Below are 26,680 nucleotides of genomic sequence, written 5' to 3'. Positions count from 1 at the left end.
TAAAAATTAGGAATAATTAGGATTATATGAAACAAAATAGAAGATGAGCAGGAATGGGTTAGAGAGATACTAAAAGAGAGAACAGGTAAGGCTATTATTGATTTTCTTTCCTCCTCCTTTAAGCATTTTCCTGGACCATTAGTGCCAGATGGAGTGAGAGCTAGTTCCATTATAGTTTGCGTTTTGTTGCTGCACGTTTCTTTGTAGGCCTTGGGGAGCAGTCTTAAGGGTTGGATACTAGTGTTATTTTTTGTTTTAAACGCTTCAGTTTTGATTTCCAATGTTACTGGAATCCTCCCCTTTTAGAATATTTGTTCCTAGTCACATACTAATCACTTTTTTAAAAATTCATTTATTTTGAAATGATTTCATACTTACAGAAAAGTTGCCAGAACTATACATCTCCTTTTCAGTTGGGGTTCCCCATTTTTAACATTTTACTGCATTTCCTCCATCTCCATCATTTCTGTACACAGGTGCACACTCCCGTTATCATTATTCTTTCTTTTGTTCTTTCTTCTTTGGATTCAGAGGTTTCTCGTACATTCACAAAGGTGTGGAACTGTTGTCTCTAATTAGTCTTTCTCTGAACCTTTTGAAAGCAAGCTTCAGACATGATGTCTCATCATTCCTAAACATTCTGGCATGTATTTGCGAAAGCAAGGCCATTCTCCTGTATAAGCTTCCAAGTCAGGATGTGAATAACATGACACTACCATCTAATCCACAGACCCTATTCAGATTTAACCAGCTATTTCAAGCCTCTTTTTCCTTCATGGTCCATTTTCCCATTCAGGAATGTGTGTCTATTCGGTTGTCATCAGATTCCTTCAGTCAGATCTTCTCACTCTTTTTCTTTCATGTCTTTGACAAGTTTCAGGAGTACAAGAGTACAAGCCTTACCTTCTGTAGGGTGACTGTCAACCTGGGTTCATCTTATGTTTCCTTACAACTTGACTTGGGTCATGCATTCTTGGTGGGAATGCATAGAAATGATGCTTCATTCTTCTCAGCTGATTCTGTCAAAAGGCAACCTTGATCAGTTCTCTCCATTTTAAAGTTTCCCTTTCCCCCTTTGTAATCAATTAGTTTTCTGTAGGAAGGTATTATAGCATTATACTAATATCCCGTACCTCATCAAACTCCACAGAGCAACTTTAGCATCCATAGATGATACCTGTGAATCGGATACCTCTGTGATGGCTGCCAAATGGTGATTCTTTATTCTCATCATCTCGTCTATGTTTATTAGTACTCTACTTTGTGGAAGAGCTTTCCTCTCTCTCATTCATTCATTCATACATTCATGCATTCGTTTATATCAACATGTGCTCGTGGATTTCTGTTTGATGCAACAGGTTGTAACCCATTACTATCATTATTTATTTTGTTGCTCAAATTGCTCCTGAGTGGGAGACCCTTCCAGCTGGCACTTCTGTCCTTTAATCATGTTTCCATCATTCACTGAGCATGTCCTTACTTTCAGGCACAAGATACTCCAGGCCCAGCTTTTACTAATCCTTTCCCAGCCCTGGAATCAGTCAGTTCATCAAGGAACCATATACTTTTTAGTTGAGGATGATATCCAGAAATCAAGATTAGAGCCTACAGTGTGCTCATTGCTAAGAGAGTATCATTACATGTAGACCCTGTCAAATGGACAGATCTAGGAAACATGTATGGTATGTGATATGTACACATATCTATATAAACACACAAACATAGATCTATAACTATTTTACTGTGTGTGTACATTATAAAACTATAAATTTATATGAATATCTCTGTGATATCTTAGGGTTCTTCCTAGCTTTAACCTTTCCATGTTTATAAGTACTTACTCTGAAGTCAGAAACCTGACTCTCATTATCCTCGATATATTTGCTTATGTTCTCAATTTAGTTATTTGATCAATGTAACTAATCTCCCAAGCAACCATGCTGACTGACTCTTCTGTCTGCTACCACTGTTACCCCTGCCCTCATTTCATTGCCCATGTAATTGGCCGCCATGCCCACTGGCCCATGCCTTGGTGGGTCTTCCCCAGCCCTTCATCACCCTGCATTCTTGACCTCTGTTCTATACCTTCATGTGCCAAGGCGCCCCACAACCTTGTCACTGTGCAGCTTCTCACTGTCGCACGGTCTCAGTCCCCATTCTGACCCCTCTTGCACTGGGAAAGAAGATGCTCTTTCTCGAGCCCTTGAGTATTATAAGCAAGCACACAGCCAATGTAACGAGGTGGTTTATTGGTATTTTATTCCCAATTACTCTGCTGTAAACAAGGTTATAAACCTTTAAATACTTGTTTAGTTATTATCCGGTGTAGTATATTATAGTTGCTCTCACTTTCTCATAGTTTTACCTTCTACTCTTACAGATTTTCTAACTCAGTAAATGACATCATTATTCACCCAGATGTTCAAGCCAAAAAAACCTAGGAGTCATCTTTAAGTCCTTTTCCTCTTTTCTCTCCCTACATCCAGTTCACTTTCCTATTCAGTTCCCAAAATGTATCCACCACCTTCTCTTCATCACTGTTGTCATCACTCTGATCTGAGTCATGTTTCCCTTGGACCTTTATAATGTCTTCTAACTAATGTCCTTTTCCTTCTACAATCCATTTTTCATACTGTTGTCAGGATAGTGTTTTCGTAACAAATCATATGTGTCTCTGTTGCTTAAAATCCTTCAGTGACTTCCTCTTGCCTTAAAATAAAATCCAAACTTACTACCAAATTTTTAAACACACCCACCTCTCTCTCTGAACTTTCCTCATGTCCCTCCCTTCTTCACTCATTCTGCTCCAGTCACAGAGCAGACTTGCTTTGTGCTCCAAGTTTGTATCCTAGGCTACTAATGAAGCATCTAAAACTGAACACTGAGTTCCCTTTCCCCAAATCTGCTCTGGTCTTTACCTTCTCGGGAAGTTGGAATTTTCTATCCTTCCAGTTACTTAGGCCACAATCCTAGGCATCATTCTTGATTCCTCTCTTTACTTCACACCCTATATCCAATCCATCAATAAATCTGGTTGGCTCTACCTCCAACATGTATTTCAATCTAGTTATTTATCATCATATTCTATGATGCTGGTTCAAGTTGCCCTCATCTTTTTCTCAGTCTTGTATTTACAGCAGTTGTTTTAGAACAGCTTCCTAATTGCTGTGTGCCTGTGCCTCCAGTCTTGGATCCATACAGTGTGTCGTCTATACGGCAGCCAGAGTGACCTTTCAAAAGTGTCCTGCCAGTGGCATCTCACACCTGTGCTCCAAACCCTCCAGTGGCTTTTTGTTACAACTAGAATCAAAGCCCAACTCCTCATCATGACCTACAAGGCGGCACATTGTCTCCAGCCTTATCTCTCAACTTTTCTTTATGCTCCAACCACACCAGCCTTCTTTCTTTCCTCAAGTATGCCAACCATATTCCCATTTTTTGGCTTCTGCAGTGACTGCACCTTCTGCTTAAGAGTGTTCTTCCCCCAGATCTTTATATGACTGCCTCCTTCTTGTCATTCAGATCTCTACTCAGTTGTCACTCCTCAGAGATGTCTTCCATCCCGTTCTGGCTACAGAAGTACGCCCCTCTTTCTATCACATTATCCTATTTTATTTTATTTATAGTACTTATCACTATCAGTCATTGTTTTTTATTTTTCCCCATTGTAAATGTTTTACATTTCACAACTGTGTTTAATTTCTATAAAATTATTTTATTTTTCTCTTCTTAAAATGTAAGTTACTCGAAGGCAGAGACTTTGTCTTGTTACCTCATTTCTATATCTCCAAGGCCTAGAACAATGGCACACAGAGTAGAATATATACTATGGATAGTCAATAAATATTGGTTGACTGACAAAGACTTGATACCCAAATGTGCCTATTTTATACTGTGGCAAAAATTATATACACACACATATACATACACACATACATATACACCCATATTTTTATGTGAATACACATATACTCATTCTCTCCTAACATAAGTAGAATGACAAGGGAGTTTTCTTAGTTTGGGCTAGAGTGAAATTGTTTTATTAGATTGGAGACAAAATTAAGAAAAAATGTATTAGCTTTCGGTAGAATCTTATGTAGGTATTTAATTAAGGTGTTTAAAATTAGAAGGCACTCAGATATAAACAGTTTCTTCCTTGTGTTTTCCTTTAACAGAAGTACTGATAAATCAGTGAAAACGTTATCAGTTAAACTAAGTAAATAGGAAAATACTTTTTGCTTTTATTTTGCTAGCTATCTTTAGTTAGCTGCTATTGAATGTTGTGGAATATTCAGGTTTATAAGGAGTTAGGTGACTATTAGACTAAGAAGAAGAATACACCTATCTGCAGCATATTTTTCAGTGGACAAATGTCTGTAGTGTTAGAAATATTGTTCTTTCCTTACCTTTGGTTCCATCATAGCATTACATGTAGAATGTAGCTCTTTTCTTATAGCAGTCCTGTAAGATTATTCATTTTTTGAATGTTAAACTGAATCAGTATGGAAAGTGACATTCAATAAACATTTATTGAACATTTTCTTGGGCACAGCATTCTGTTAAGTGCTATAGAGGACCCAAGGATGGTAAGATACTCTCATGAAAACATTGGGATGTACTTCTTAATTTTAAAAAATTACACTTTTGAAGAGAGAGAAATTTGGTTCAAAGTTCATCACGTTCTTGTTTTCAATAGTCCTTGAAATACCATATTTTTTACCAAAATGGCTTCACCTAAGGATTAGCCAATGTTGATTGTTTTCATTCATTCAAGCCAACAGTTATCCTTTTCTTTTCTTTCATCTCTACCATCCATTTTTCAGTTTTTAGTGTTCCAACAAGACCAACGTCATGCCTCAACTGGACCTGACTGACATTGTTAGCATCATTTTCTCTATAAGCTTCCTCCAGGCTAGAACTGCAGCAGCCAGCCCAGATGATGAGAGGGAGGGGGAGGTGGGAGGGAGAGCACAAGACTGGATTGAGGCATTTTCCCCTGGAGCTAAGGTTTTCAATCACAAGAGAAAATTGTCATTTATTAAATATTTAACGGCAACTATGGTGTTTAGATGCTAGTAATTTCTATTAAAATTTTCTTTTCCTTTGATAGAGTCGTTCCAATAAAGAAGATCCAGAACAGCTGAGATTAAAGCAGAAAGCCAAAGAGGTAGGACTTTCAAGTTACCATGCTTGTCTTTGTGTTTGAGGGAAGGTTGGCAGCTCTCTCCTGGCAATTAGGTCAGGGTTTATTTTGCTGTTGCATACCATTTGCCGAAGCCTTGGGGAAGGACAGGAACTGCTGAAGGCAAGGGCAGTACTTCAAATGAGGTCAATGAGTTATGTGCTCTCTTTTTAAAATTTATTTTCAAGGCTTAGGCCTGTCTAGAAATGGCTCTTTGTAAACTACAGCAGCACACTTGGAGGAATATAATGTGGGATTAAAAAAAAAGAAAGAAAAGAAACTTCTGAGATTTAGCATCTGGGACTGTACAATAGGCTACATTTTTCCAGGGTAATTGTTCGTTTTGTAAATCTGATACTGCTTATAATTCTTTGGCTGGGAGGTGGTACTGGGATTTAGTTTTAAATGGAAAACGCCTCTGGCTTTTAATTTTCTGGGCCCAGCAGTTTTCTGTTCTGGAATGGAGCCCTTGTTTCACACAGTTCATGTTTAGCTGCGGGGGTTTTAGTTTATAGCTTAGACTGGTTAAGCTTTTACTCCCAGAGGCCTCTGCATAGCAACTGTAGAAATCAACAAATAAGTTCATTTATGTCTGCAACCTCCTCTCAGTAGCTGACTTTTTACATTTCCCAATATCCATTTCCTGACTTTTCTAGCCCCAGAGAAAAAAGCTCCACTAATTGGAGCTTATTTTAATTGAGCCTTAATATTGGATCTCACTGGAGTTGCCCCCAGAGCTGCTGAGAACAGAAGGAAATGAAAGTACCTAAGGTTGAAGACATGGTGTATGTATGGGTGTGTGTGTGAAATTTTTCACTTGACCTACAGATTCTTTTCCCTGCTGAATAAATCATCAAGCCTGTTCACATTTCTGATTAAGGATCTGACAGCAGACGATAATAAAGACAATTGAGGTGTGAGACGTGTGATATGGAGCTGAAGAAATTGGTTTCTATAGTTACTTGACTGATTTCATGCAATTTTTAAGGATCTTTGTGCTAAATAAGAGTGATTTCCTGAGCAACCTTTTTCCTTAACTGTGCCTCTTGAACTATGAAATTTGTTGTTGCTTAACATTGCTGCACTCGGCTTCTAGGTGCCAGCAGCAGCAGGTTATTTATGAATGTTTTAAAGGCCCTTATTGTTTGGATTAATGTAGGAGCTGAGGCAAAGCAAATGGAAATCTAGTAAGATTCTTACAATCAATGTGGTGTGTTTTCACTAAAATAGAAAAGGAAGAAAACATGAACTCTGGATGGAGGGGTTTCTGGATTGAGGTGAAGAGAACTGGGAAAGGAGAATATTAAAAAGGATTTGAAACCGAACCATTTTATTTCAGCAACAAAAAATTTCTGTTACTCATTTCCAGAAAATTTGTCTAAAAATATTATCTAAAAAAGTTAACATGAGAACTGTACCTATAATCTTACAGCAAGCCTAGCTTGATGATAGATTGATTGGTTGCTTTGAATCATGAGTGTCCCTCTTTGTTTTCATTTAGGACTGATAGATGCTTATCTTACTTCTAATCCCACCCACTTTTTGGAAAATAAATATCAGAAAACTTACCGCTTTATCCTTAAAGGTCTTATCCTGTCTGTTTTTCTTTCATATACCTTCACAAACATCTGGATCATAGATTAATTTTTCCTTCAGGTTTGTATGGAATGCTTTTGTTTGTTTGTTTTTCTTTTAATTGTGTTTTTTATTCCCTGAAGGATGAATAGGTGGACAGCATTTTTTGAAGAAAATTCTAAGAGCAAATGTGAAAAGAAAAAAAAAAACCTCTCAATGAGAGCAGGTGTGCTGTAGCAAACCTGTTTTTTTTTCCCCACTGTTTTTGCACCTCCATTTATTTATTTTTCCTAGCAAGATTAAAAAAACTGTATATTTTCCTTCCAAAATATTTCAAAAGTTTTCTGGTTGCTTCCTATTCTAAATCATCTTTGATTTAAAAAAAAGTCAAATGCATTGGCCCAGTTCCAAGAACAGAGCCACTCTTTATTAGTTGCAAATGTTGGATGAAAGTAAAATATTGTCATTTTTGTCATCCCCATGCCCCCTAGAGTTCTTAATAACTTTAATATTCTAAGGGGCTCTAATTTAGAATCAAACACACCATATTTTGTTTGGTTGCAAAATCATTGACCCTATCTTTATATAGAGTTGAATTGTTGTCTTATATGGTAATTTGTAAGGTTATCATTTGGGATATACTAATTGTTGTCACACTGCTATAAACTATAAAGCTTTGGTTTGTGATTTTTTGGTATTTGGCTGTTTAGGAAATTTTCTTTGTCCGATTGTGAAAATTAGTACAGATTCCTTACTGTTGCTCAATATAAAACTGCTTTGCTTTCCTTTTTCCGGTAACTACCTACCTACCAAGCTGGGCATAGGAAACAGATTAATGACAGTATCTTACAAATATAGAACTCCAAAGAACTGTTTAGAGAAGTTGTAGGCTTTATTGATCCTGAGGAATGTTTCAGCAGTGATGTTTGTCATATAAATATTAAATCACAACTTGAATCCCCTTCATACGTAGTCTTATAATCCATGGTTGCTTTCAACTGTTAAGAACTAGAGTTTTGGGGGGGGTTTGGGGGTTTTTTTTTTTGCAGTACGTGGGCCTCTCACTGTTGTGGCCTCTCCCTTTGCGGAGCACAGGCTCCGGACGCGCAGCCTCAGCGGCCATGGCTCATGGGCCCAGCCGCTCCGCGGCATGTGGGATGTTCCCGGACCCGGGCACGAACCCGTGTCCCCTGCATCGGCAGGCGGACTCTCAACCACTGCGCCACCAGGGAAGCCCAGGACTAGAGTTTTGATCTTGGTCATTTCTCCCATGGGTTTTCTTCTCTCTAATACAGATTTAGAGTCTATGCATTTCTTCTTTGCATTCTGGTGTAAAGCCAAACTGTTAAATTGAGCAGATTTTTATAAAGATGTCTAATTTCTTTTCATCCTTCCTATTGACTTCTTCCAATTTTGTCATTCTCACTTGGCACTTAAGAAAGTAGGCTGCCTTTGGGTTTGCCTCCAGCCTAGTCTGAATCCGTTGAAGCAGCTCCTGCTGCATACTATTCTTATTGATCTGACAGGTTATCCATCTATTTGAAAACATTGTTGTCTGGCTAAAATGTCTGTGGATATCAAACATTTTAGTTCCAACTTTGGGGCCATCTTTTTCCTGTTTTCTATCTTTGCCTTTAAAAAGTCATAAGTGTTCTCGCTCTCTGTATTGTAAGTTTATATTTTAAATATGGACACTTTTAAATTGTGATGGCATTTTTCCCCTAGATACTTTTACTGAAATGTAAGTACTGACATTCTTCCATTTCACCATCAATGTGTGAAAGGTTTTAAATAGATTACTAATTGCCAAATTCTGACTTCAAACAAGCAGGCACGTTTTTGTTTAATACATCTGCAGACTTGTCTGAAATGTGTGCTGTGTGTCCTAGATTACCATCTAGCCTTCAATGTTTTCCTTTCTTATAACATCATCCAGAGTTCTGCAGAGCAAACCATCTGACCTTGGAGTTCAGACATCCTAATTCCTTAAACATTTGTTATATATATCGTGACCCTTATTTCCTTTGAATATCTTCTTTCTCCTTTGGGAAATGTGAGTTTAGTACATCTGTGCAGAGTGAGACAAAGAATTCATTTACTTTCTTTTTAACAATTCCTAGCACCCCCACTTTCATTTTTTATCAGACATTAGAAGAAAGAAAAAGGAATGCATGACATGTACCTGCTGGCACATTAGTTTCACAGTGCATCCTGTAGAAACTGGGCAAAAATAAGTATTAAATAATTAAAATGCATAACAGATTAGAAAACTTGTACCCTGAAGGACTTTGGATTTTTGTTTATAGAAAATATAGGATATAAAAACTATAAGTAATACAATTCTCCATGAAGCATTATTGTACAATAAATAAAATACTGACTCATAAGGCTCATTACTGATTAGAAGATATATCATTTAGGTACAAGAAGGGCAAGGGATTTTTTTAAATGAAATTTTAAAAGATATGGAGTCCGTGAAATATGATAGTTAAGGCTAACTATTAAATTTATAGCAACTTGTATTTAAACTTTATACTAGTTCTGCATGAGCCAAAACTCATGGAACACTGAACAGGGAAAATTGAAGTTTGTTATTAAAAGTGCAATCAAATTAATGTAGTATGGAGAAGATGTTCTTAAAATGGCAAGTTATAAAGAGCTTGTATACATAGCAGAGAAACAGAAATGCAATGTTTTCAAAGCATTGATAGTCTAATAAGATAGTAGTTCTCAAACTTCGATATGCATAAGAATTATCTGGAGGGCTTGTTAAAACACAGGTTGCTGGGTACCACCCCAGGAATCTATGACACAGTAGGCCTGGGTGAAGTCTGAGAATTTGAATTTCCAACAAAATTTTCGGTGATTTTTCTATTGCTGTCACTGTTCTGGAGATCACACTTAGAATCTAGGAGGGGAAAGAAGGGGGCCTTTAAAATCTATCACTTTTGTTTTCCCATTGACTAAATGTTCATAGAAAGTTAAATAAAATACTGTGATTTGGGAATCTGAGAATTGGCATCTTGAACTGGCATAGTTCAGTTACCATCCAATTACCATTCACTAGGTTCTCTCTTTGGAAGCAGGAAAGCTACACTAGGTTTTTTAATGGATATTTTCTCAAGAGACCTTTATTGGTTGTATCTCTTGATAGGTGGACCTTACATAGAAAATATAACATTTTATTTAGAGCTTCTTCAGAAGGTTGTACTCATTCTTTAATTTTGATGTATAGGATCTGTGTGTCTTGAGATATGTATTATCCTTTTGATAGAAAAGGTGTGTATTATAGAGGAAATAGCATTGAAGTAGAAGTCAGGAGTCGTGGATGTTAGATTCAGCGTGCCATTATCTAGATTTCACTTTGGGAAAGTTACTTGACCTCTTTGAACTTACCTGTTTCCTTGTATTTAAAATGAATGTAACAATACAATCTCTGCTTGTATTACAGAGCTGTCATAATTTAGGGAAAGGTAAGGTATTACAGGGAAAACCAGTAGCTTAAAACCATTAGCTAAGATACATTTAAGAAAGATGCCATCAAGCTCTTAAATATAATAATCTTGAGATTGCCTATGGGTATGTCAGTTTCCAAAAACTAATATGTCAGTTTTTTTGGTTTCTTTTTTTCCTTCCAGAGGAATGAAAAGAAGTTTGGGAATAAAAAAAAGGATATAAGAGTAAGAACTAGAAAAAAAATTATATAATCTAATATGAATACAGCACATTATATTTCTTTTTAATAATACATAAATCAAGTATTATGTTTGCATGTAAGGGGAAAAGTGTTCAAGTGAGATTATGTGGAATATACTATTTTCCTGAAAGGTAGAGATGGATTAGAAGGGCTGACCAGCAGGTATACATTTCAGATTCCAAGTATATCAGGTGGCAACAAGGATTTACTGTATAACACAGGGAACAATATTCAATATCTTGTAATAACCTATGATGGAACATAATCTGAAAAAAATATATATATACATGAAACACTTTGCTATACACCTGAAACTAACACAGTATTTTATTTATTTTTTAAACATCTTTATTGGAGTATAATTGCTTTACAATGGTGTGTTAGTTTCTGCTGTATAACAAAGTGAACCAGCTATATGTATACATAATATCCCTGTATCTCCTCCCTCTTGCATCTCCCTCCCACCCTCCCTATCCCACCCCTCTAGGTAGTCACAAAGCACCAAGCTGATCTCCCTGTGCTATACGGCTGCTTCCCACTAGCTATCTCTTTTACATTTGGTAGTGTATATATGTCCATGTCACTCTCTCACTTCGTCCCAGCTTACCCTTCCCCCTCCCCTTGTCCTCAAGTCCATTTTCTATGTCTGCGTCTTTATTCCTGTCCTTCTCGTAGGTTCGTCAGAACCTTTTTTTTTTTTTAGATTCCATATATATGTGTTAGCATACAGTATTTGTTTTTCTCTTTCTGACTTACTTCACTCTGTATGACAGTCTCTTGGTCCATTCACCTCACTACAAATAACTCAGTTTCATTTCTTTTTACAGCTGAGTAATATTCCATTGTATATATGTGCCACATCTTCTTTGTCCATTCATCTGTCGATGGACACTTAGGTTGTTTCCATGTCCTGGCTATTATAAATAGAGCTGCAGTGAACACTGTAACACAGTATTTTAAATCAACTATACTTCAATTAAAATAATTATCAGTGGAGGAAAAAACTTCACGCCAAGTATCTCAGGTGTTCTGGACAGTGTCCTGATATCATTAGCCTTAATGGTTGGGAGAAAAATTAATCAGACCCTGTGACTGTTTGATTTGGTAGAATGCCTGCTTAATAATTGTCTTTAAGGGGTTAAAAAGGATTCTGTGTTTGAATTGTGGTATCCTTGAATTTATGTAAGGTAGGGAGATGATTTTTTTTGGAACTTGTTCCAAAATTTTTTTCCTTTGGTTTAAGATTATGTTAACTGTAATTATGAAATCTAAGCAGGACATTCTTTTTTAAAAATATTTATTTATTTATTTTTGGCTGTGTTGGGTCTTCATTGCTGCGTGCAGGCTTTTTCTAGTTGCAGCGAGCAGGGGCTACTCTTTGTTGTGGTGCACATGCTTCTCATTGTGGTGGCTTCTCTTGTTGTGGAGCACGGGCTCTAGGCGCACGGGCTTCAGTAGTTGTGGCACGAGGGCTCTAGAGCACAGGCTCATTAACTTACCTCTCAATTCCTTCCTTTGCTTTATACCTTTATACTTTCTGAAAGTATGTAGCAAAATCAGACTGAAGGTGACACTACTTCATATTTTTGGATCATTTGTTATGAAGGACAGCTCTGCTGTCATCTTTTGTACTCTCTGTGCCTGCATTTTCCCCCTATATCTTGCCTTCCTTGAGCATGAAAAAGAAACTCATTTTTGGATTTCCCATTATGTCACTGTCATAATTATCTAGATAATTTAGCCCTTTTTGTTAAATATGTCCCTGTATTTATTGAGGGAGTTAGCTGTAGGACACTAGCTTATTCATTCTTCATGTAACTCCTCTGATTCTGCCTAATAAGCTTTTGGTTTCTGTTTTCATTAATTTTCATTTTTTCTATATCTTTTGTTTTTTTAAAATATTATGTCCTTAACATCAAGAAGTACCTCTACTGAGTTTTACCTCTGAGAGCTTGTGTGATTTTTTAAGGTAATCTGTTAATGTGGTTTGGCTCTTGATTAAAGTCAGTACTACCATAGTTATACTTTTAAGGAACAGAGACAAGTACTAAACACCAGAGATAAAATAATTTTCAACCGTGATTGCTCTGTTGCTCTCTAGGGCACTGACTTGAATTTTAGGGGACTTCTACTTGATATCAGAGAGACTATGATAAGGGAGATGAAGACTTCTGCCTTTTTCATTAGCCATTAAGGAAGGAATGAGGGTGCCCTTAAAAGAAAATCTGCCAAGCCTGTTAGGTCCTTTTGGACGAAGTTGAGAGAGTTTGCTGGTATAGGTGAGCAAGCAGGCTTAAGTTTTATGAAGTAAAAGCTAGTAGGAATATAATATAACAGAAGCCTCCTGTCAGAATTCTGATTAAACTAGCTTTTAATGGTTTCAGTTAAGATGGAGTAAAAACATTCCATACTGTTTCTGCCACTGAACATAGCTATAAACGTGGACAGAATGCATGGAGCAGCTATTCGAAGGCTTTGAAAAGTAAATAGTAGGCAAATTGGGGAAGAAGATGAGAATTCAAACTGACTTCTGAACCAGCAGTGAGGTTGCCATCTCACTTTTACCCCACTCCCCACCCCCATTTTTTCTTGCTGCTTGACCCTAGGCATGGATGTAGTCACAGAACTATGTGGCAAAGAGGAGTAACTAAAGCCCCAGCTTTCTGGCCAGAGGGCCAAAGGGAGGAGCTCAGGAAACCAACCCCATATTACTATGTTTAATTCTTATTACCACTCTTGAGCTACAGGTTTGTTATATGTGACTCTGATCTAATCAGCATACCAACGAACACTACAGACCAATATGCTTCATGAACATAGATGTAAACATCTTCACCAAAATATTAGCAAATCAAATCCAGTGCTATATAAAAATAATAATATATCTTGACCAAGTAGAGTTTACCCTTGGGATGCAAAGCTGGTTCAATATTCAAAAATTAGTCAGTAAAATCTAACATATTAATAGTCTAAGAAGAAAAAACCATGTGACTATATCAATTGATGTAAAAATACATTTGGCAGATTTCAACATCCATTAATAATAAAACTCTCAGCAATCTTGGAATAGAAGGGACTTTCTCAGTCTGATAAAGGGCAGCTGTTAAAACCCTACCACTAAAAATCATTCTTAATGGTGAAAAGTCTGAATGCTTTCTTCCAAAGATTAGGAAAAAGGCAAGGATGTCTGCTTTCTTCACTACTATTCAACATTATATTGTTGGTACAATAAGGCAAGATAAAGAAAGGCGTATAGCTTGTAGAGAAAAATTAGTTTGTTCTTTCATTCTCTTAACTGTGTCTTTTACAGAGCAAAAGTTTAATTTTTATGAAGTCAAATTTGTCAATTAAAAAAAAAATAGACCTGCCTTTGGCTGTCATGTCTAAGAATTCTTTTCTGGGTCCCAAGTCACAAAGATTTTTCCTTAAGCTTTTTGCTAGAAGTTTATAGTTGACATTTTGAGTTAATTTTTTATAAGGTGTGAGGTTCAAGATTCATTTTTTTGCATGTGAATGTTCAATTGCCCCATTTGTTGAAATGACTGCTTTCTCAGTTGTTTTCCACCCTGGTCAAAAATAAATCGGCCATATTTATGTGGATCTATTTCTCGATTCTCTATTCTGTTTCATTAACCTATGTGTCGATTCCTTCATCAATAACACATAATTTTGATTACTGTAGCCTTATGTAAGTAATTCTTAAAACTGCATGGTGTAATTCTTTTCATTTTGTTCCCTTTTTCTCCTGAAAATTGATTTAGCTTTTCTAGTTTCTTCGGTTTCCATGTAAGTTTTACAATCAACTTATCCATATCCACAAAAAATTTTTTTTGGAATTGTGTTAAATCTGTAGATGAATTTGGAGAGAATTGAGATCTTTACTATGTTGAATCTTACAATCCATGAATGCAGCATGTCTCTTCATTTATCTGTATTTTCCTTTATTTCTTTCATCTGTGTCTTGTGGTTTACAGCATACAGATACCTGTACATGTTAGATTGATACCTAAGTATTTCATTTTGGGGAAAGCTATTATAAGTGGGATTTTTAAAAATTTAAGTTTCAGACTTTACCTTAATGATATTTAGAAATACGATTATTCTATGTATTGACCTTGAGTCTTATTGCCTTACTAAACTCATTCATTGGTCCTAGGAGTCTTTTTGGTTTTGTTTTTTTTTTATCTACCTTGAGGTTTTCTGTGTAGATAAGCATGCCACTTGCAATCCCGTTTCCACCAGCAAACCTCTAATTCAGTGGCTGTTTTTACTGAACTGAGCTTGCATGTCATTTTCACCTACTGTGTATGCCAAGTCCACATTAATGCCCAGAACATCCTCCTGTTCCAGTTAAAAGTGCATAGTTTTTCAGAGACCTTCAAGATGGCAGAAGAGTAAGATGTGGAGATCACTTTCCTCCCCACAGATACATCAGAAATACATCTACATGTGGAACAACTCCTACAGAACACCTACTGAACGCTGGCAGAAGACCTCAGACTTCACAAATGGCAAGAAACTCCCCATGTACCTGCGTAGGGCAAAAGAGAAAAGAAAAAACAGAGACAAAAGAATAGGGACAGGACCTGCACCTCTGGGAGGAAGCTGTGAAGGACAAGCCTCCACACACTAGGAAGCACCTTCACTGGTGGAGACGGAGGGTGGGCGGCTGGGAGGCTTCAGAGGAGAGCACAGCAACAGGGGGGCAGAGAGCAAAGCGGAGAGATTCCCACACAGAGGATTGGTGCCAGCCGGCACTCACCAGCCTGAGAGGCTTGTGCGCTCACCCGCCGGGGCATGCGGGGACTGGGAGCTGAGGCTATGGCTTCGGAGGTCAGATCCCAGGGAGAGGACTGGGGTTGGCTGCGTAAAGACAGCCTGAAGGGGACTAGTGTGCCACAGCTAGCCGGGAGGGAGTCCGGGAAAAACTCTGGACCTGCCTAAGAGGCAAGAGACCATTGTTTTGGGGTGCGCAATGAGAGGAGATTCAGAGCACAGCCTAAACGAGCTCCAGAGACAGGCACAAGCCACAGCTATCAGCGCAGACACCAGAGATGGGCATGAAAGCTAAGGCTGCTGCTGCAGCCACCAAGAAGCCTGTGTGCAAGCACAGGTCACTATCCACACCTCCCCTCCCAGGAGACTGTGCAGCTGGCCACTGCCAGGGTCCCGTGATCCAGAGACAACTTCTCCGGGAGAACACCCAGGCGCACCTCAGGCTGTTGCAACGTCCAGTCTCGCCCCGCATTCCGTACCCCTCCCTCCCCACGGCCTGAGTGAGCCAGAGCCCCCTAATCAGCCACTCCTTTAACCCCGTCCTGTCTGAACAGAAACAGATGCCTTCAGGCAATCTGCACGCAGAGGCGGGGCCAAATCCAAAGCTGAACCCCAGGAGCTGTGCAAAAAAAGAAAAGAAAGGGAAATCTCTCCCAGCAGCCTCAGGAGCAGCGGATTAAATCTCCACAATCAACTTATGGACCCTGCATCTGTGGGATACGTGAATAGACAACGAATCATCCCAGAATTCAGGTGGTGGACTGTGAGAGCAACAAAATATATATTTTTTCCCTTTTTCTCTTTTTGTGAGTGTGTATGTGTATGCTTCTTTGTATGATTTTGTCTGTATAGCTTTGCTTTTACCATTTGTCCTAGGGTTCTGTCTGTCCGTTTTTTCTTCTTTCCTTTTTTTAAATTACATTTTAATAATTTTTTATTTTAACAACTTTATTTTATTTTATTTTTTCTTTCTTTCTTTCTTTTTTTCTCCCTTTTCTTCTGAGCTGCGTGGCTGACAGGGTCTTTGTGCTCCAGCCGGGTGTCAGGCCTGTGCCTCTGAGGTGGGAGAGCCAAGTTCAGGACATTAGTCCACCAGAGACCTCCCAGCTCCACATAATATCAAATGGCGAAAGCTCTCCGAGAGATCTCCATCTCAATGCTAAGACCCAGCTCCACTCGAGTGCTGGACACCCTATGCCAAACAACTAGCAAGACAGGAACTTAACCCCACCCATTAGCAGAGAGGCTGCCTAAAATCATAATAAGGTCACAGACAGCCCAAAACACACCACTGGATGCAGACCTGCCCACCAGAAAGACAAGATCCAGCCTCACCCACCAGAACACAGGCACCAGTCCCCTCCACCAGGGAGCCTACACAACCCTCTGAACCAACATTACCCACTGGGGGGCAGACACCAAAAACAACAGGAACTACGAACCTGCAGCCTGTGAAAAGGAGACCCCAACACAGTAAGTTAAGCAAAATGAGACGACAGAGAAACACATGACAGATGAAGGAGCAAGGTAAAACCCCACCAGACCAAACAAATGAAGAGGAAATAGGCAGTCTACCTGAAAAAGAATTCAGAGTGATGATAGTAAAGATGATCCAAAATCTTGGAACTAGAATGGAGAAAAAACAAGAAACGTTTAACAAGGACCTAGAAGAACTAAAGAGCAAACAAACAATGATGAACAACACAATAAATGAAATTTGAAATTCTCTAGAAGGAACCAATAGCAGAATACTGAGGCAGAAGAACGGAAAAGTGACCTGGAAGATAAAATAGTGGAAAAAATTACTGCAGAGCAGAAAAAAGAATGAAAAGAATTGAGGACAGTTTCAGAAACCTCTGGAACAACATTCAATGCACCAACATTCAAATTATTCGAGTCCTAGAAGAAAAAGAGAAAAAGAAAGGGACTAAGAAAATATTGGAAGAGTTTATAGTTGAAAACTTCGCTAATATGGGAAAGGAAATAGCCACCCAAGTCCAGAAAGGGCAGAGAGTCCCATACAGGATAAATCCAAGGAGAAACATGCCAAGACACATGTTAATGAAACTATCAAAAATTAAATACAAAGAAAAATATTAAAAGCAGCAACGGAAAAAGAACAAACAATATACAAGAGAATTCCCATAAGGTTAATAGCTGATCTTTCAGCAGAAACTCTGCAAGCCAGAAGGGAGTGGCAGGGCATATTTAAAGTGATGAAAGGGAAAAACCTACAACCAACATTACTCTACCCAGCAAGGATCTCATTCAAATTTGTTGGAGAAATTAAAACCTTTACAGACAAGCAAAAGCTAAGAGAATTCAGCACCACCAAGTCAGCTTTACAACAAATGCTAAAGGAACTTCTCTAGGCAGGAAACACAAGAGAAGGAAAAGACCTTCAATAACAAACCAAAAACAAGTAAGAAAATTGTAATAGGAACATACATATTGATAATTACCTTAAATGTAAATGGATTAAATGCTCCAACCAAAAGACATAGACTGACTGAATGGATACAAAAACAAGACCCGTATGTGTACATGCTGTCTTCAAGAGACCCACTTCAGACCTAGGGACACATACAGACTGAAAGTGAGGGGATGAAAAAAAGACACTCCATGCAAATGGAAATCAAAAAGAAAGCTGAAGTAGCAATTCTCATATCAGACAAAATGGACTTTAAAATAAAGACTATTAGAAGAGACAAAGAAGGACACTATATAATGATCAGGAGATCCATCCAAGAAGAAGATACAACCGTTGTAAATATTTATGCACCCAACATAGGAGCACCTCAAAACATAAGGCAAATGCTAACAGCCATGAAAGGGGAAATCAACAGTAACACAGTCATAGTAGGGAACATTAACACCCCACTTTCACCAATGAACAGATCATCTAAAATGAAAATAAATATGGAAACACAAGATTTAAATGATACATTAAACAAGATGGACTTAATTGATATTTATAGGACATTCCATCCAAAAACAACAGAATACACTTTCTTCTCAAGTGCTCATGGAACATTCTCCAGGATAGATCATATCTCGTGTTACAAATCAAGCCTTGGTAAATTTAAGAAAATTGACATTGTATCAAGTATCTTTTCTGACCACAACACTATGAGACTACTTATCAATTACAGGAAAAAAATCTGTAAAAAATACAAACACATGGAGGCTAAACAATACACTACTTAATAACTAAGAGATCACTGAAGAAATCAAAGAGGAAATCAAAAAATACCTAGAGACAAATGACAATGAAAACACGATGACCCAAAACCTATAGGATGCAGCAAAAGTAGATCTAAGAGGGAAGTTTATAGCAATACAATCTTACCTCAAGAAACAAGAAACATCTCAAATAAACAACCTAGCCTTACACCTAAAGCAATTAGAGAAAGTAAAACAAAAAAACCCCAAAGTTAGCAGAAGGAAAGAAATCGTAAATATCAGAGCAGAAACAAATGAAAAAGAAATGAAGGAAACAGTAGCAAAGATCAGTAAAACTAAAAGCTGATTCTTTGAGAAGATAAACAAAATTGATAAACCATTAGCCAGACTCATCAAGAAAAAAAGGGAGAAGACCCAAATCAATAGAATTAGAAATGAAAAAGGAGAAGTAACAACTGACACTGCAGATACAAAGCATCCTAAGAGGCTACTACAAGCAACTATATGCCAATAAAATGGACAACTTGGAAGAAATGAACAAATTCTTAGAAAACCACAACCTTCCAAGACTGAATGAGGAAGAAATAGAAAATGTAAACAGACCAATCACAAGCACTGAAATTGAAACTGTGATTAAAAATCTTCCAACAGGGCTTCCCTCGTGGCGCAGTGGTTGAGAGTCCGCCTGCCGATGCGGGGGACACGGGTTCGTGCCCCGGTCCGGGAGGATCCCACATGCCGCGGAGCGGCTGGGCCCGTGAGCCATGGCTGCTGACCCTGCGCGTCCAGAGCCTGTGCTCCGCAACGGGAGAGGCCACAGCAGTGAGGGGCCCGCGTACCACAAAAAAAAAAAAAAAAAAAAAAATCTTCCAACAAACAAAAGCCCAGGACCAAATGGCTTCACAGGCAAATTCTATCAAACATTTAGAGAAGAGCTAACACCTGTCCTTCTCAAACTCTTCCAAAATATGACAGAGGGAGGAACACTCCCAAACTCATTCTATGAGGCCACCATCACCCTGATACCAAAACCAGGCAAAGATGTCACAAAGAAAGAAAATTACAGACCAATATCACTGATGAACATAGATGCAAAAACATCCTGAACAAAATACTAGCAAACAGCATCCAACAGCACATTAAAAGGATCATACACCATGATCAAGTGTGGTTTATCCCAGGGATGCAAGGATTCTTCAATATACACAAATCAATCAATGTGATACACCATATTAACAAGCTGAAGGATAAAAACCATATGATCACCTCAATAGCTGCCGAAAAAGCTTTCGACAAAATTCACCACCCATTTATGATAAAAACCCTCCAGAAAGTAGGCATACAGGGAACTTACCTCAACATTATTAAGGCTATATATGACAAACCCACAGCCAACATCGTTCTCAATGGTGAAAAACTGAAATCGTTTCCACTAAGATCAGGAACAAGACAAGGTTGCCCACACTCACCACTATTATTCAGCATAGTTTTGGAAGCTTTAGCCACAGCCCTCAGAGAAGAAAAAGAAAAGGAATCCAAATCAGAAAAGAAAAAGTAAAGCTGTCACTGTCTGCAGATAACATGATACTATACATAAAGAATCCTAAAGATGCTACCAGAAAACTGCTAGACCAAATCAATGAATTTGGTAGAGTAGCAGGATACAAAATTAAGGCACAGAAATCTCTTGCATTCCTATACACTAATGATGAAAAGTCTGAAAGAGAAATTAAGGAAACACTCCCATTTACCATTGCAACAAAAAGAATAGAATACCTAGAAATAAACCTACCTAAGGAGACAAAAGACCTGTACTCAGGAAACTGTAAGACACAGATGAAAGAAATGAAATATGCAAATAGATGGAGAGATATACCATGTTCTTGGATTGGAAGAATAAATATTGTGAAAATGACAATACTGTTCAAAGCAATCTACACATTCAGCGCAATCCCTGTCAAACTACCAATGGCATTTTTCATAGAACTAGAACAAAAAATTTCACAGTTTGTATGGAAACACAAAAGATCCCGAATAGCCAAAGCAATCTGGAGAAAGAAAAACATAGCTGGAGGAATCAGGCTCCCTGACTTCAGACTATACTACAAAGCTACAGTAACCAAGACAATATTGTACTGGCACAAAAACAGAAATATGAATCAATGGAACAGGATAGAAAGCCCAAAGATAAACCCATGCACATATGGCCACCTTCTTTTTTTTTTAATATTTTAATTTTATTTATCTTTTTATACAGCAGGTTCTTATTAGTTATCCATATTATACATAGTAGTGTATATATGTCAGTCCCAATCTCCCAATTCATCACACCACAACCCCCAGCCCCCGCCTCTTTCCCCACTTGGTGTCCATACGTTTTTTCTCTACTTCTCTGTCTCGATTTCTGCTCTAGAAACTGGTTCATCTGTATCATTTTTTAGGTTCCACAAATATGCGTTAATATACGATATTTGTTTTTCTCTTTCTGACTTACTTCACTCTTTATGACAGTCTCTAGATGCATCCACGTCTCTACAAATGACCCAATTTCATTCCTTTTTATGGCTGAGTAATAGTCCGTGGTATATATGTACCACATCTTCTTTACCCATTCATCTGTCAGTGGGCATTTAGGTTTCTTCCATGACCTGGCTGTTGTAAATAGGGCTGCAATGAACATTGGTGTGCATGTGTCTTTTTGAATTATGGTTTTCTCTGGGTATATGCCCAGTAGTGGGATTGCTGGGTCATATGGTAATTCTATTTTTAGTTCTTTAAGGAACCTCCATACTGTTCTCCATAGTGACTGTGTCAATTTACATTCCCAACAACAGTACAAGAGTGTTCCCTTTTCTCCACAACCTCTGTAGCATTTGTTGTTTGTAGATTTTCTGATGATGCCCATTCTAACCGGTGTGAGGTGATACCTCATTGTAGTTTTGATTTGCATTTCTCTAGTAATTAGTGATGTTGAGCAGCTTTTCATGTGCTTCTTGGCCATCTGTATGTCTTCTTTGGAGAAATGTCTGCCCATTTTTGGATTGGGTGGTTTTTTTTTTAATATTGAGCTGCATGAGCTGTTTATATATTTTGGAGATTAATTCTTTGCCCATTTATTTGTTTGCAAATATTTTCTCCCATTCTGAGGGTTGTCTTATCGTCTTGTTTGTAGTTTCCTTTGCTTTGCAAAAGCTTTTAAGGTTCATTAGGTCCTATTTGTTTACTTTTGTTTTGATTTCCATTACTCTAGGAGGTGGATCAAAAAAGATCTTGCTGTGATTTATGTCAAAGAGTGTTCTTCCTCTGTTTTCCTCTAAGAGTTTTATAGTGTCCGGTGTTACATTTAGGTCTCTAATCCATTTTGAGTTTATTTTTGTGTATGGTGTTAGGGAGTGTTTTAATTTCATTCTTTTACATGTAGCTGTCCAGTTTTCCCAGCATCAATTATTGAAGAGACTCTCTTTTCTCCGTTGTATATCCTTACCTCTTTTTGTTGTAGATTAGTTGACCATAGGTGCATGAGTTTATCTCTGGGCTTTCTGTCCTGTTCCATTGATCTATATTTCTGTTTTTGTGCCAGTACAATATTGTCTTGATTACTGTAGCTTTGTACTATAGTCTGAAGTCAGGGAGTCTGATTCTTCCAGCTCTGTTTTTTCCCCTGAAGACTGCTTTGGCTATTCGGGGTCTTTTCTGTCTCCATAAAAATTGTAAGATTTTTTTTTCTAGTTCTGTAAGCAATGCCACTGGTAATTTGATAGGGATTGCATTGCATCTGTAGATTGTTTTGGGTAGTGTAGTCATTTTCACAGTATTGATTCTTCCAATCCAAGAACATGGTATATCTCTCCATTTGTTTGTATCATCTTTAATTTCTTTCATCAGTGTCTTATAATTTTCTGCATACAGGTCTTTTGTCTTCCTCGGTAGGTTTATTCCTAGGTATTTTATTCTTTCTGTTGCTGTAGTAAATGGGAGTGTTTCCTTAATTTCTCTGTCACATTTTTCATCATTAGTGTTTAGGAATGCAAGAGATTTCTGTGCGTGAATTTTGTATCCTGCAACTTTACCAAATTCATTGATTAGCTCTAGTAGTGTTCTGCTGGCATCTTTAGGATTCTCTATGTATAGTATCATGTCATCCACAAACAGTGACAGTTTTACTTCTTTTCTGATTTGTATTCCTTTTCTTTCTTTTTCTTCTCTGATTGCCGTGGCTAGGACTTCCAAAGCTATGCTGAATAATAGTGGTGACAGTGGACATCCTTGTCTTGTTCCTGATCTTGAAAGAAATGCTTTCAGATTTTCACCATTGAGAATGATGTTTGCTGTGAGTTTGTCATATATGGCCTTTATTATGTTGAGGTAGGTTCCCTCTATGCCCACTTTCTGGAGAGTTTTATCATAAATGAATGTTGAATTTTGTCAAAAGCTTTTTCTGCATCTATTGAGATGATCATATGGTTTTACTTCTTCAATTTGTTAATATGGTGTATCACATTGATTGATTTGTGTATATTGAAGAATCCTTGCATCCCTGGGATAAATCCCACTTGATCATGGGGTATGATCCTTTTAATGTGTTGTTGAATTCTGTTTGCTAGTATTTTGTTGAGGATTTTTGCATCTATATTCATCAGTGATATTGGTCTGTAATTTTCTTTCTTTGTGACATCTTTGTCTGATTTTGGTATCAGGGTGATGGTGGCCTCATAGAATGAGTTTGGGGTTTCCTTCCTCTGCAGTTTTTTGGAAGAGTTTTAGAAGGGTGGGTGTTAGCTCTTCTCTAAATGTTTGGTAGAATTCAGCTGTGAAGCCATCTGGTCCTGAACTTTTGTTTGTTGGAAGATTTTTAATCACAGTTTCAATTTCATTACTTGTGATTGGTCTGTTCATATTTTCTATTTCTTCTTGGTTCAATCTTGGAATATTATACCTTTCTAAGAATTTGTCCATTTCTTCCAAGTTGTCCATTTTATTGGCATAGAGTTTCTTGTAGTAGCCTCTTAGGATGCTTTGTATTTCTACGGTGTCTGTTGTAACTTCTTTTTCATTTCTAATTCTATTGATTTGAGTCCTCTCCCTCTTTTTCTTGATGAGTCTGGCTAATGGTTTATCAATTTTGTTTATCTTCTCAAAGAACCAGCTTTTAGTTTTATTGATCTTTGCTATTCTTTCCTTCATTTCTTTTTCATTTGTTTCTGCTCTGATCTTTATGATTTCTTTCCGTCTGCTAACTTTGGGTTTTCTTTGTTCTTCTTTCTCTAGTTACTTTAGGTATAAGTTTAGATCGTTCATTTGAGATGTTTCTTGTTTCTTGACGTAGGCTTATATTGCTATAAACTTCCCTCTTAGAACTACTTTTGCTGCATACGGTAGGTTTTGGATTGTCGTGTTTTCATTGTCATTTGTCTCTAGGTATTTTTTGATTTCCTCTTTGATTTCTTTGGTGATCTCTTGGTTATTTAGTAACGTATTGTTTAGCCTCCATGTGTTTGTGTTTTTTACGTTTTTTTCCCGTGTAATTGATTTGTTATCTCATAGCATTGTGGTCAGAAAAGATGCTTGATATGATTTCAATTTTCTTAAATTTACTAAGGCTTGATTTGTGACCCAAGAGGTGATCTATTCTGGAGAATGTTCCATGCACACTTGAGAAGAAAGTGTAATCTGTTGTTTTTGGATGGAATCTCCTATAAATATCAACTAAATCTATCTGGTCTGTTGTGTCATTTAAAGCTTGTGTTTCCTTATTAATTTTCTCTTTGGATGATCTGTCCATTGGTGTAAGTGAGGTGTTAAAAAAGTCCCCCACTATTATTGTGTTACTGTCAATTTCCTCTTTTATAGCTGTTAGCAGTTGCCTTATGTATTGAGGTGCTCCTTTGTTGGGTGCCTATATATTTATAATTGTTATATCTTCTTGGATTGGTCCCTTGACTGTTATGTAGTGTCTTTCCTTGTCTTTTATAACATTCTTTATTTTAAAGTCTATTTTATCTGATACGAGTATTGCAACTCCAGCTGTCTTTTAATTTCCATTTGCATGGAATATCTTTTTCCATCCCCTCACTTTCATTCTGTATGTGCCCCTAGGTCTGAAGTGGGTCTCTTGTAGACAGCATATATATGGGTCTTGTTTTTGGGGGGTGTTTTGGGGTTTTTTTTTTCTTTTGCTGTATGTGGGCCTCTCACCACCGTGGCCTCTCCCATTGCGGAGCACAGGCTCCGGACGCGCAGGCCCAGCGGCCATGGCTCACGGGCCCAGCCGCTCCGCGGCACATGGGATCCTCCCGGACCGGGGCACGAACCCGCGTCCCCTGCATTGGCAGGCGGACTCCCAACCACTGCGCCACCAGGGAAGCCCGGGTCTTGTTTTTGTATCCATTCAGCAAGCCTGTGTCTTTTGGTTGGAACATTTAATCCATTCATGTTTAAGGTAATTATTGATATGTATGTTCCTATTACCATTTTCTTAATCGTTTTGGGTTAGTTTTTGTAGCTCCTTTTCTTGTCTTGTGTTTCCCACTTAGAGAAGTTCTTTCAGCATTTGTCTAGAGCTGGTTTGGTGGTGCTGAATTCTCTTAGCCTTTGCTTGTCTGTAAAGCTTTTAATTTCTCCATCGAATCTGAATGAGGTCCTTGCTGGGTAGAGTAATCTTCGTTGTAGGTTCTTCTCTTTCATCACTTTAAGTATATCTTGCCACTCCCTTCTGGTTTGTAGAGTTTCTGCTGAGAAATCATCTGTTAACCTCATGGGATTTCCCTTGTATATTATATTTCATTTTTCCCTTGCTGCTTTCAATAATTTTTCTTTGTCTTTAAGTTTTGCCAATTTGATTACTATGTGTCTCGGCGTGTTTCTCCTTGGGTTTATCCTGTATGGGACTGTGTGCTTTCTGGACTTGGGTGGCTCTTTCCTTTCTCATGTTAGGGAAGTTTTCGACTATAATATCTTCAAATATTTTCTCGCGTCCTTTCTCTCTTTCTTCTCCTTCTGGACCCCTGTAATGTGAATGTTGTTGCGTTTAACGTTGTCCCAGAGGTGTCTTAGGCTGTCATCATTTCTTTTCATTCTTTTTTCTTTATTCTTTTCCACAGCAGTGAATTCTACCATTCTGTCTTCCAGGTCACTTATCCGTTCTTCTGCCTCAGTTATTCTGATATTGATTCCTTCTATTGTATTTTTCTTTTCACTTATTGTACTGTTCATCTCTGTTTGTTCTTTAATTCTTCTAGGTCTTTGTTAAACATTTCTTGCATCTTCTCGATCTTTGCCTCCATTCTTTTTCCGAGGTCCTGGATCATCTTAAGTGTCATTATTCTGAATTGTTTTTCTGGAAGGTTGTCTATCTCCATTTAGTTGTTTTTCTGGAGCTTTATCTTGTTCCTTCATCTGGTACATAGCCCTCTGCCTTTTCATCTTGTCTGTCTTTCTTTGAATGTGGTTTTTGTTCCACAGGCTGGATTGTAGTTCATCATGCTTCTGCTGTCTTCCCTCTGGTGGATGAGGCTATCTAAGAGGCTTGTGCAAGTTTCCTGGTGGGAGGGACTGGTGGTGGGTAGAACTGGCTGTTGCTCTGGTGGGCAGATCTCAGTAAAACTTTAAGCCTCTTGACTGCTGATAGGTGGGGCTGGGTTCCCTCCCTGTTGGTTGTTTGGCCTGCTGCGACCCAACACTGGAGCCTACCAGGGTTCTTTGGTGGGACTAATGGTGGATTCTGGGAAGGCTCACACCAAGGAGTACTTCCCAGAACTTCTGCTGCCAGTGTCCTTGTCCTCATTGTGAGACACAGCCACCCCCCGCTTCTGAAGGAGATCCTCCAACACTAGTAGGTAGTTCTGGTTCAGTCTCCTATGGGGTCACTGATCCTTCCCCTGTGTCCTGATTCCCACAGTACTTTGTGTGTGCCCTCCTAGAGTCTAGCCTCTGTTTCTCCCAGTCCTGTCGAAGTCCTGCTGTCAAATCCCGCTAGCCTTCAAAGTCTGATTCTCTAGGAATTCCTCCTCCCGTTGCCAGACCCCCAGGTTGGGAAGCCTGACGGGCTCAGAACCTTCACTGCAGTGGGTGGACTTCTGTGGTATAAGTGTTCTCCAGTTTGTGAGTCACCCATGCAGCAGTTATGAGATTTGATTTTATTGTGTTTGCACCCTTCCTACCGTCTCATTGTGGCTTCTCCTTTGTCTTTGGATGTGTGGTATCTTTTTTGGTGAGTTCCAGTGTCTTCCTGTCGATGATTGCTCAGAAGTTAGTTGTGATTCCAGTGC

The 26,680-nt window shown here is 38.3% G+C and overlaps 1 protein-coding gene across 2 annotated transcripts in view; it reads left to right on the top strand.

Annotated features, from left to right (window-relative positions):
- Positions 1–26,680, top strand: part of TAF4B (TATA-box binding protein associated factor 4b) — a 111,251-nt gene that overhangs the window by 61,851 nt on the left and 22,720 nt on the right. For both annotated transcript variants that reach the window (XM_065889794.1, XM_065889795.1), the window contains exon 13: positions 5,111–5,167. In XM_065889794.1, the coding sequence (XP_065745866.1) occupies positions 5,111–5,167 (57 nt within the window). The remainder of the gene's footprint in view (positions 1–5,110; positions 5,168–26,680) is intronic.

Source organism: Phocoena phocoena, chromosome 13 (assembly GCF_963924675.1).
Source record: "Phocoena phocoena chromosome 13, mPhoPho1.1, whole genome shotgun sequence".
NCBI classification, from domain to species: Eukaryota; Metazoa; Chordata; class Mammalia; order Artiodactyla; family Phocoenidae; genus Phocoena; species Phocoena phocoena.
Note: the sequence above shows the minus strand (reverse complement) of the source record. Positions and strands in the feature narration are given on the sequence as shown.